General features: G+C 41.6%; 2 protein-coding genes across 4 annotated transcripts in view; both read right to left on the bottom strand.

The window, feature by feature from the left end:
• The window catches only part of LOC133536801 (prolyl 4-hydroxylase subunit alpha-3-like), a 36,444-nt gene extending 34,238 nt beyond the window's left edge, over positions 1–2,206 (bottom strand). For 2 of the 3 annotated variants that reach the window (XM_061877368.1, XM_061877369.1), the window contains exon 1: positions 1,908–2,206. In XM_061877368.1, coding sequence (XP_061733352.1) covers positions 1,908–2,095 — 188 coding nt within the window. In that variant the 5' untranslated portion in view covers positions 2,096–2,206. The remainder of the gene's footprint in view (positions 1–1,907) is intronic. The other variant, XM_061877370.1, reaches the window with a different exon arrangement.
• A 3,807-nt stretch (positions 2,207–6,013) lies between these two features.
• LOC133536804 (odorant receptor 131-2-like) lies at positions 6,014–8,565 on the bottom strand. Its single transcript, XM_061877373.1, has 2 exons — positions 8,554–8,565; positions 6,014–8,451 (listed from the first exon to the last, which is right to left on the bottom strand). The coding sequence occupies exon 2, from the start codon at positions 8,425–8,427 to the stop codon at positions 7,492–7,494; it is 936 nt and encodes a 311-aa protein (XP_061733357.1). The 5' UTR covers positions 8,428–8,451; positions 8,554–8,565; the 3' UTR covers positions 6,014–7,491.
• Between the last annotated feature and the right edge of the window lie 3,883 nt (positions 8,566–12,448).

Here is a 12,448-nt window from a genome sequence, read left to right as displayed (position 1 = left end):
ATGCTAACTGGGAACTAGCATGAAAAAACTAGCTGGCAACTAGTTTGTAAATCACTAGCTGGCAAAAATCATACCAAACGCTAGCTAACAACTAGTTTGCTACTCCCTAGCTGGCAACCATCATGCTAATTGCTAGCTGGTAACTAGCGCATGAGTCACAACTTGTTTGCTAATGGCTTGCTGCCAACTAGCATGCCAATCACTTGCTAAAATCTAGTTGACTAATCAATAGCTAACAACTCCCTTGCTAATCACTGGCTGGCAACCATCACGCTAATTGCTAGCTGGTAACCAACACACTGATCAATAGGTAACAACTAGCACGTTAATTACTAGCTGGCAACTAGTTCACTAAGCACTAGTTGGCACTTAGCTTGCTAAACACTTACTGGCAACTAGCGCATGAGTCACTCGTTGGTAACAAGTTTGCTAATCATTAGCCCACAACTTGTTTGCCAATGGCTCACTGCCAACTAGCATGCCAATCACTTGCTACAAACTAGTTGACTAATCAATAGCTAACAACTACCTTGCTAATCACTGGCTGGCAAGCAGCATAGTCATTTTCTAGCTCGCAACTAGCACGCTAATTCTTAGCTAACAACATTTTTTGATAACACACACACACACACATATATATATACGTATATGTATACATATACATATATATATATATATATACATTCTTGTGGTCGAAAGTTGACATAAACTTGTAAAGAACATAATGTTATGGCTGTCTTGAGTTTCTAATAATAGCTCAATTTTTCAAGCACATAGACAAAGATAAGACCTTCTGGAGGAAAGTTCTGTGGTCGGATGAAAGAAAAATTGAGCTGTTTGGCCACAATACCCAGCAATATGTTTGGAGGAGAAAAGGGGAGGCCTTTAATCCTAGGAAAACCATCCCTACCGTCAAGCATGGTGGTGATAGTATTATGCTCTGGGCCTATTTTGCTGCCAATGGAACTGGTGCTTTAAATGGGACAATGAAAAAGGAGGATTACCTCCAAATTCTTCAAGACAACTTAAAATCATCAGCCCAGAGGTTGGGTCTTGGGCGCAGATGGGTGTTCCAACAGGGCAATGACCCCAAACACACGTCAAAAGTGGTAAAGGAATGGCTAAATCCAGCTTGAATTAAGGTTTTAGAATGGCCTTCCCAGAGTCCTAACTTAAAAGTGTGGACAATGCTGAAGAAACAAGTCCATGTCAGAAAACCAACAAATTTAGCTGAACTGCACAAATTGAGTGGTCAAAAATTCCACCAGAAGCTTGTGGATGGCTACCAACAGTGCCTTATTGTAATGAAACTTGCCAAGTGACATGAAACCAAATAGTAACATTGCTGTATGTATACTTTTGGTATAGATTTGGTCACATGTTCAGTGGACCCATAACAAATTCATAAAAGAAGCAAACTTCATGATTTTTTTTTTTGGACCAACAAGTATGTGCTCCAATGACTCTATCACAAAAAAATAACAGTTGTAAAAAGGATTGGAAACTCAAGACAGCCATGACATTACGTTATTTACAAGTGTATGTCCACTTTTGACCACGACTTTTTTATTTTTAAACTTGATTGATTGATACTTTTATTAGTAGATTGCAGAGTTCAGTACATATTTCGTACAATTGACCACTAAATGGTAACACGTTTTTCAACTTGTTTAAGTCGGGGTACACGTTAATCTATTCATGGTCTGTATGTATGTATGTATGTATGTGCTGTATGTATTAGTTGAAGACTACGACTTTAAAGAAAATTATCGAAGGCATTCTTGTAGTATGACTTTAAAAACACATATGAGTACTTGAGCAAAGTTTCCATCAATTCAATTAGCACTTAAAATAAGAAGTATAATTGCTGGCATGTGGAATAACTTCTTGCAGTGTGCACACGTCACCTCTTGATGTCCTCCAGCCTATCCCACTCGTGATCGATGTAAGCCTTCAGCTCGTCGATCAGCTTCCTCTCCACGCTGATCGCCTGCCGCACGTTGAGCAGCGACGTGAACATCTCGCCCACGCACACCGGAACCACGCTGCCGGTCGAGAAGAGCAGACAACCCCACAGGAGGCAAACACACTTCATCTCTAGAAATTAACACACACGCACACACACGTACAAAATGCGTGGAGGTCTTTTTCAAGAAGGCTGAGGTCCACTCCACTCACGACCCACCCTCTCACTTCCACGACCGCATCACTTGCTGCAGCTAATGGACATGCACGCATGCAGAGGGTGCTCATATGACACCTAAACTACAATACTACGCTTATTTTAACTATGAGGGAATAAAAACAATGACATCACATAAATAAATAAAAACGATGCATCATTCATTTAGAAACACGCGTCTTCACATTTGTAATTGGACACACAGCGACACCTGCAGGACGTGAAGGGAGCACAGGTACACATATATATATATATATATATATATATATATATATATATATATATATATATATATATATATATATATATATATATATATATATATATTCTGAAAGTGATTGAAAAGAAAACATGCTTTGTAACATTAAAATGCATTTGAACATAAAAAGGTGATTGATTGATCTTGATTGATTGAAACTTTGATTAGTATATTGCACAGTTCAGTACATATTCCGTACAATTAGCCACTAAATGGTAACACCCGGATTAGTTTTTCAACTTGTTTAAGTCGGGGTCCACGTTAATCAATTCATGGTTTGTGTTGAGATCCGCTTTTTGGATCCTCCACATATTATTGTTTATTGTTCCATTTTTATTTTCACTCTCCATCTGATCCTATTATTTCCTGTTTAGTCGGTCACCATGGTAGCTTATCAGTTTCACCTGTTACTCACGGCCCTGCACACCTGTCCTCACTAATCACCTGCCTTATATAAGCCTGCATCTTTTGTTGTTCAGTCTGGGATCCAAATTTGTTCTTACACAACGGTACGTCTGCTTTGCACTTTTGCTTCCATGCAATTTCTGTATCATTCTCGCGAGCTCTCACGCTGTGCAATTTCATTCATTCTTAGCTCTCATGCTAAATGTTTTGTTTTCCCCTTTGTGTGCCTATGTGCCAGTTTAGTTTACTATTTGTTTATCCTGGCTTTCATGCTAGCGTCTTTTGTTTGCTTTTTCTTAGATCCAGTATTTTTGTTCTCTAGCACCTTTTGTTAAATAAATCATTAGTTCATACCTTTTGCTGTGCTCAATTTTCGACGCATCCTCGAGGGAATCGAACCCGGCATCACGATGCTGAACAGGCGTAACAGTGTGCATGATAATACAAGGTCAGCAGTACTAATAGCAAGTGAAATTAAGTTCTTAGGTCGCAGGACCTGCAAACTATTGAAAAATGTATATGTTTCAGATTGATGATAAGAATGAGAAAAGAATGGGCATGCATGATATTACTATGGTATGACTAGTTTTTTTAACCAGTTATCGATGATTTGATGTACAAGAGATTGGCAACACTAAAATTGGCCCTAGTGTGTGAATGTGAGTGTGAATGTTGTCTGTGTATCTGTGTTGGCCCTGCGATGAGGTGGCGACTTGTCCAGGGTGTACCCCGCCTTCCGCCCGATTGTAGCTGAGATAGGCGCCAGCACCCCCCGTGACCCCAAAAGGGAATAAGCGGTAGAAAATGGATGGATGGATATACTAATTTGTATTTCTATATCGCTTTTTTAACAATGGTCTCAAAGCGCTTTACATTGAGAAAGCCATAGATTTAAGCTTGGTCGTGGTAAGCTGCATTTATACCAATGAGGGCGGCACTGCATGGGGCAATATGGGTGTAGTGTCCTACAACAGCAGCGACTCGGATGGTTTACAAAACGGTCTGAATAAACATTGTTCAATGCTTGGCTAAATACATATTAGTATTTATATCTGACCTCACCTTGGAACAAAACGTAGATGTTCGACCAGTTTGTCTTGGCTTCCTTGTCCACTAATTGTCCCGACCTCATTAGTGCTAAATACATAATAAATCATAAAAGCATCTTAATACTATCAGGGTTTTGAATGCTGTCTTTTAATGTCATCATTATTTTGTAGGAAGTTTTGATAAATGATGCCACATGTAAATCAACGCACTCCTATTGTTACGATCCGCTGCTCCTTCGTGCCTAGTGTTTGTGTGCCATTTGTTATTCCTATCCTCCATACTAGCGCCATTTGTTTACCTTTTTCTATTAGCACCAGTGTTTTTGTTCTAGCCTGTTTTGAGTTTATCCATCCATCCATTTTCTACCGCTTAATCCCTTTTTGGGGTCGCGGGGGGCGCTGGCGCCTATCTCAGCTACAATCGGGCGGAAGGCGGGGTACACCCTGGACAAGTCGCCACCTCATCACAGGGCCAACACAGATAGACAGACAACATTCACACTCACATTCACACACTAGTGCCAATTTAGTGTTGCCAATCAACCTATCCCCAGGTGCATGTCTTTGGAAGTGGGAGGAAGCCGGAGTACCCGGAGGGAACCCACGCATTGACGGGGAAAACATGCAAACTCCACACAGAAAGATCCCGAGCCTGGATTTGAACCCAGGACTGCAGGACCTTCGTATTGTGAGGCAGACGCACTAACCCCTCTTCCACCGTGAAGCCCTGTTTTGAGTTTAATAAATCTTTATTTCTCACCTTTTGCTGTGTTCTTGCCGACGCATCCATGGAGGAACAAATCTGGCATCGTTATGCCACACAGTCCTCACATCTATTTTAAAACTGCATTTCACAATGCGGTTAATATTAATTTAGTTGGTGCATGGACCCCAAAACAGCACAATTTTAACATATAACATGTCTTTTGAAAAGCAAAACAAACGTTTGGATCGGAAACATAGTATGAAAAAAAACACAATAGAATATACTACAGACATCGACAGTAGTTTTATGAAGTGATGTAATATTCATGTGTTCCTATGTGGCCTCATTTGGTTGCATTTGGAGTCACGATACGAAACTTATTAGCAAGCAACTTAAAAAAAAGACATAACATTTTAATAAACCCTATATTATTAAATGCAGAATGTGCTAGTATTCTTAAATATGTCGTACTGAAAGCTACCTTTTTTTTTTGGAAAACAGAACAAAGTCTTTAGTGCACCACACGTAAACAAAAACGACTATTGGCTCACATTCAAATCATTTGGGTTTTCCCCTCAAAGCCTTCTATGTTCAGAGACTTCCTCCCTGAATTTGTGAAAAATAACAAACTCAGGGAGGAAGTCTCTGTACGTAGATATTAATGATAAGAAAGCGAACAATATCAATGTAATCACTTTGTATCATTTTGAACTGACACCACACTCTTAATAGTATCAATTATTCCTTCTTCATATAGGAGCTTTAGCGGTTAGCGGTGTGTGTGTATGTGCGTGTGCGTGTGGAAGGAAAATGAGTGTGTTAAAAAAATATTATAAAAAAGAGTCAAGAGGTAAAAGAGCTTCATGGAGTAGAAAGTGACAAGAGAAATGTGATCTCTGAGTTCTAGGCAGCGCTCAAACTGCAGCGTGTGTCCTCCCCACCACAAATGATGCGCGTTTTTTTTTTATGACAAATGCATTTAATAATGTGTTATGTTATTGTGTGGACTTCTTCATGCAGAAAGTGGACACACTGTAGAAATAACTTGCAAAACAGCACGTTATATGGGAGACCATCCTGCACATAAGTACTTAGATCAGGTCTGTCAAACTGGCTTTCACTGAAGGCCACATCGCCGTTATGACTGCCCTTATAAAAGTAAATATATATAAATAGTAATCAATGAATGAATGGATGATATTTATATCACACTTTGTATGATACCCCAGGATCGTACTACACAACTGGCTTTGCATTTGATTTTTATTTATGTTAATGACTTGTTGCAAAATCATAAGACAGGGTGACAAGCAGATGTTAAAGCATTTTCTTTTTATTTTACCCAAACAATTTTGCAATATAAGTTAGTATATATGCATACTTACATATACAATAGGCACACAATTGCATACAGAACTAACAAATACATTTAGTAGGAAAGATAACATGCTTTATTGACGCACATGATATTGTACTATTCCATTATTCTCCAACACGATGTATAATGGTGTTACTGTTGTGTTATGTTCTTTGTCTATGCATAGATCAATCATATGTGCACAATATGTATTATCTATTGCTCTTTTTTTTTTTTTTTCTTGGTGTCTTGCAGCTCTGTGCTCTTTTTAATGTATGTTGTGTCCCTCATGTTCTTTACTGTTTTCATCTTATGTGTTTTTACCTTATTGTTGTGGGCTTTTCTAATCGGCGCTGCAACCACACAATTTCCCCTTTGTGGGATGAACCAAGTCTATTCAATCTTATCCTGGGCTCACATAAAACGGGCCTTTAGTCTAACACACCTGCGACTTTGATCATGAACTCTCACAATTGTGTAATTGTCAGTGAAACTCTTGCAGAATTGTGTGCACACGGCTTATTTTTAACAGAGGAACACTCAATGAAAAATGCTGACTGGGTGCAACAAGACCTGTGGGGTTAAATGTCACATCATCATCGTCAGAGTTGATGAAAGTCATTATGTACATACGAGATATGTGACAATAGACAGGTGCGTGCCTTTGCAAAATCATGTCCAACTGACTGAATTTACCAGAGGTGCACTCCAATAAAGCTGTACAGGAACATGTCAGGGATGATCAGCTAAAACAGGCTCACTTTTAAAATTCATGACAAAGGCTGTAAACACTTATGTACAAACCCCGTTTCCATATGAGCTGAGAAATTGTGTTAGATGAAAATATAAACGGAATACAATGATTTGCAAATCATTTTTGGACTCTTGAATGACAGAAGCTCAACATAAAACAAGAATGGGAAACAATTCCACTTTCAAAGCTTCAACAATTAGTTTCCTCAGTTCCCAAACGTTTATTGAGCGTTGTTAAAAGAAAAGGTGATGTAACACAGTGGTGAACATGCCCTTCCCCAACTACTTTGGCACGTGTTGCAGCCATGAAATTCTAAGTTAATTATTTGCAGAAAAAAATAAGGTTTATGAGTTTGAACATCAAATATCTTGTCTTTGTAGTGCATTCATTTGAATATGGGTTGAAAAGGATTTGCAAATCATTGTATTCCGTTTATATTTACATCCAACCCAATTTCCTAACTCATATTGAAACAGGGTTTGTACATGGGATGTATTGCTTTTTGTATACATTTGCAAAAATATTTAAAAAAAAACTTCATTATGGGGTATTGTTTGTAAAATATTGAGGACAAAGATGATGTGATTCCATTTTGGAATAAGGCTGTAACATTACAAACTGTGTAAAATAATAAAGCGCTGTGAATACTGTCCGGATGCAATGTTTGTTTATTAGTGTCGTTTGCAGCGTATAACTGCATTGCGTCACCATGGAAGCAGGAAATATGACAAACGTGTGTTGGTGAAGGCAGAATTGAAGAAAGTGCCAAGTTGGCTGTCTCAGGTCCGGACCTGGAGGTTTGCCTTCTGAAAGCAGCAATTAAAGGTCTTCCTGATGTAGCCTCGTAGGCTCTGATCGCGGAAACCGTAAATGAGTGGGCTGAGAAAGCGGGGGATTACCATGAAGCAGAAGTAGTTAAAAAAGGCCACGTCCTGTTTGGACCAGTGATCGTGCAGCTGGATAAAGTTCACGGTGATGGGATACAAGAAGGCCAGCATGCAGAGCAGCAGCTGGAAGGCGTGCAGCATCACCGTGTGCATGGCACGGCCCACAGAGGCCCGGTCCTGCCTCATCTTTCTGGTCTCCAGCAGGATTCGCACGTAGGTGAAGAGGACGATGACGGCCACCAAGGAGAAGAAAGACACGTGGACGCCGACCTTGAGGATGGTCTGCGTCGGGGAGGAGTTAATATCGAAGTTTTTGCACAAATGCAGCGTGGTGAGGATGTCCTCGGCGGGGTCGGGCTGCCGTATTGAGAACATAGCGATGGGGAAGATGCAGCTTAAGATTAAAAGGGACAGGACCATCACCCAGAGTCGGTCCGAGCGCCACATGGCTGGCCGGTGCAGGGGATAAACGATGGCCACGTAGCGCTCTAAAGACATGGCGGCCAGGATCAGGGGCGTGTTCTGGAAGGTGACGAGGGAGACAAACAGCAAGGGGGCGCAGTACACCACGGCCAGCGTCACCCGGCCCATAGAGAGGAGAAAGAGCAGCACGGAGAAGAACAGCTGTAGCGTGTCGTTGACGAGCATGCAGGCGAAGAGGGTGTAGCGGGACTTCTCCAGGAAGTGGCGGTGGGAGGCGAAGATGTAGAGCATGACGATGATGCAGCACAGGAAGACGCAGAAGAAAGGGGTGACCGCGCACACCTTGATGATGACGGAGAGGCTGCCGTGGGAGGTGGTGCTGAGCGACAGGTTGTGAGGCTGCATTATTTGCAGCGCAGATGAGCCCACCTGTCAGAGACCACATCTTCAGCATGATAATGTTACACAACAATGAAAGGCAGTAAAACAAAAAACAGTAAGTGAGTACACATGTCACGCTTCAGAACTCACCTTATCAACATGAGGTGTGTCCTCAGTCGGAATCGTCTCAGGGATGCGTGCACGCTTTTAAATGGTGTCCTCATTACTTTTACGATAGTACAGCCCTATTGCCTCAGAGATGCTTAATGTACACGCTTGCGTCATAAAGCATAATTGTTCTCATTTACATAGCGGCAGAAAGGAGCCCAACTGCAAACTTCCAAGCAATGTTTAAAACAACAACAACAACCAGATAATGCATTAAAGATACAATTTGTGTGCTTTTTCATATTTATGTTTTCTGGGAGAAAAAAAACATGTAAATGCCAACATAATGTTAATAAAGTCCAACATAATCCTGCTTTGATGCAGGACTCAAATTTTAACTTATGGTCAAGTGTTGCCTTCAAGGAGGGCTCATATTTTAGGGCACCAAAGCAAACATTTTCTTTTGATGCACATATATATACAAACACACGTATATGTATATGTGTGTGTGTATATATATATATATATATATATATATATATATATATATATATATATATGATAAATGGGTTGTACTAGTATAGCGCTTTTCTACCTTCGAGGTACTCAAAGCGCCTTGACACTACTTCCACATTTACCCATTCACACACACATTCACACACTGATGGAGGGAGCTGCCATGCAAGGCTCTAACCAGCACCCATCAGGAGCAAGGGTGAAGTGTCTTGGTCAGGACACAACGGACGTAACGAGGTTGGTACTAAGTGGGGATTTGAACCAGGGACCCTTGGTTATATGTTATATATATACATATAAACATATACATATATATATAAAAACCCCGTTTCCATATGAGTTGGGAAATTGTGTTAGATGTAAATATAAACAGAATACAATGATTTGCAAAATCTTTTCAACTCATATTCAATTGAATGCACTACAAAGACAAGATTTTGATGTTCAAACTCAAACTTTATTTTTTATTCTTTGCAACACATGCCAAAATAGTTGGGAAAGGGCATGTTCACCTCTGTGTTACATCACCTTTTCTTTTTAACAACACTCAATAAACGTTTGGGAACTGAGGAAACTAATTGCTGAAGCCTTATGTGGGCCTACCGAGGATGGCGTAGTGGTTTGTATTGTCGTTTGTGCAGCCCTATGAGACACTAGTGATTTAGGGCTTTATAAATAAACATTGATTGATTGAAGCTTTGAAAGTAGAATTCTTTCCCATTCTTGTTTTATGAAGAGCTTCAGTCATTCAACAGTCCGGGGTCTCCGCTGTCGTATTTTACGCTTCATAATGCACCACACATTTTCGATGGGAGACAGGTCTGTACTGCAGGCGGGCCAGGAAAGTACCCGCACTCTTTTTTTACAAAGCCACGCTGTTGTAACACGTGCTGAATGTGTCTTGGCGTTGTCTTGCTGAAATAAGCAGGGGCGCCCATGAAAAAGACGGCACTTAGATGGCAGCATATGTTGTTCCAAAACCTGTATGCACCTTTCAGCATTAATGGTGCCTTCACAGATCTGGGCAATAATGCACCCCCATACCATCACAGATGCTGGCTTTTGAACTTTGCGTTGATAACAGTCTGGATGGTTCGCTTCCCCTTTGGTCCGGATGACACGATGTTGAATATGTCACATGTTGTTGGTGACGAACCCCAAAATGCAGAGATGACAGGCTTGGAAAATGAAAACATGGTTTTAATGTTTAAAAAAAATAAGGCAAGGAAAACACAAACCAGAAACCAGCAAACACGGTCAGGAGTCGGGATCCAGGGAATTTCTCTCAGATTCCCCCCCAAAAAACGGCAGTCCACAGTAAACAGCAAACAATACTCCAGCACTCACTTGAGGGCAAGGAAGGTTTAAATAATGTCTCTGATTAGTGCTCAGGCAGCAGGTGAGCGGGTGAACACTAATCATAAGCAGGTGTAAATAATGAGTAACCATGGTAACTAAAACAAACAAGGGTGCACATAAAACAGGAACCGAAGGAGTCTTAGATTGAAAATAAAAAACATAATACAGACCACCGATCTTACAGAACCCCCCTCCACAACGACAGATCCCAGATGTCCAAAACCAACAAAAACAAGATCAATAGTCATGGGAGGACAGGAGGGGGACTTGGCGGTGGGTCGCCAGACCAAGTGTCCCCGCAACCAGCGAGGGAGAGTCAGGTGGCGGCGACGTGTGGAATTCCGCTGCACCGGACGAGGCGGGCGACCCGGGAACGGCTAAATCTGTGGTTGACGAGGAGGTGGGTGCGTCGTCTTTGAGGCAGGCGTGGAAGCTGCGCGCGTTGTCCTCGCTGCAGGCGGCGTGGAGCTGCTACTGGCGGCGTTTGGCAGCGCTGGAGCTTGGCTTGGTGCTGGACTTGGACGTGGTGCTAGCCGTGGACTTGGTGCTACATTTGGTGCTAGCCGTGGACTTTGACTTGGTGCAGGTGGTCTAGCTGGGGGTTGCGGCTTGGCAGGCCGAAAGACTGGTGGTGGTGACCGGGCCGGAGGTTGTTGCCTAGTTGGGTGCAGCTGAGTCACCCCACTAGAACAGCTCCCGGCCTAGCCCCCCCCTCAAGGGACGCATCCAAGACGTCCCCAAAGAGGACCACAGACGACAGGGATGGGTGGGAGGGAGCTTGAAAGGAGTCAAAACATCTCCTCCATTCGGCCATCGTTGCCAGCATTCCTTCAAGCTTCTCCGTTATAGATATCTCCGCGGGGTTCGTATTTGGCTGGAGTATTCTGTCACATGGTGTTGGTGACGAACCCCAAGATGCAGAGATGACAGGCTTGGAAAATGAAAACATGGTTTTAATGTTGAAAAAAATAAGGCATGGAAAACACAAACCAAAAACCAGCAAACACGGACAGGAGTCGGGATCCAGAGAATATCTCTCAGCTTCCAAAAAAAAAGGCAGTCCACAGCAAACAGCAAACAATACTCCAGTACTCACTGGAGGGTAAAGCAGGTTTAAATAATGTCTCTGATTAGTGCTCAGCCAGCAGGTGAGGGGGTGAACACTAATTATAAGCAGGTGAAAATAATAAGTAACCATGGTAACTAAAACAAACAAGAGTGCACAAAAAACATGACACGAAGGAGTGTTAGATTGAAAATAAAAAACATAATACAGACCCCCGATCTGACAGAATATTTCCAAAAACAATTTGAAATGTGGACTCGTCAGACCACAGAACACTTTTCCACTTTGCATCAGTCCATCTTAGATGATAACAGGCCCAGCGAAGCCGGCGGCGTTTCTGGATGTTGATAAATGGCTTTCGCTTTGCATAGTAAAGCTTTAACTTGCACTTACAAATGTAGCGACCAACTGTATTTAGTGACAGTGGTTTTCTGAAGTGTTCCTGAGCCCATGTGGTGATATCTTTTGGAGATTGATGTCGGTTTTGATACAGTGCCATCAGAAAGATCGAAGGTCACGGTCATTCAATGTTGGTTTCCGGCCATGCCGCTTACGTGGAGTGATTTCTCCAGATTCTCTGAACCTTTTGATGATATTGTGGACCGTAGATGTTGAAATCTCTAAATTTCTTGCAATTGCACTTTGAAAAACGTTGTTCTTAAACTTTTAGACTATTTGCTCACGCAGTTGTGGACAAAGGGGTGTACCTCGCCCCATCCTTTCTTGTGAAAGACTGAGCATTTTTTGGGAAGCTGTTTTTATACCCAATCATAGCACCCACCTGTTCCCAATTAGCCTGCACACCTGTGGGATGTTCCAAATAAATGTTTGATGAGCATTCCTCAACTTTATCAGTATTTATTGCCACCTTTCCCAACTTCTTTGTCACGTGTCGCTGGCATCAAATTCTAAAGTTAATGATTATTTGCAAAAAAAAAAGTTTATTAGTTTGAACATCAAATATGTTGTCTTTGTAGCATATTCAACTACATATGG

This window comes from Nerophis ophidion, linkage group LG18 (genome assembly GCF_033978795.1).
Source record: "Nerophis ophidion isolate RoL-2023_Sa linkage group LG18, RoL_Noph_v1.0, whole genome shotgun sequence".
Lineage (NCBI taxonomy): Eukaryota > Metazoa > Chordata > Actinopteri > Syngnathiformes > Syngnathidae > Nerophis > Nerophis ophidion.
Note: the sequence above shows the minus strand (reverse complement) of the source record. Positions and strands in the feature narration are given on the sequence as shown.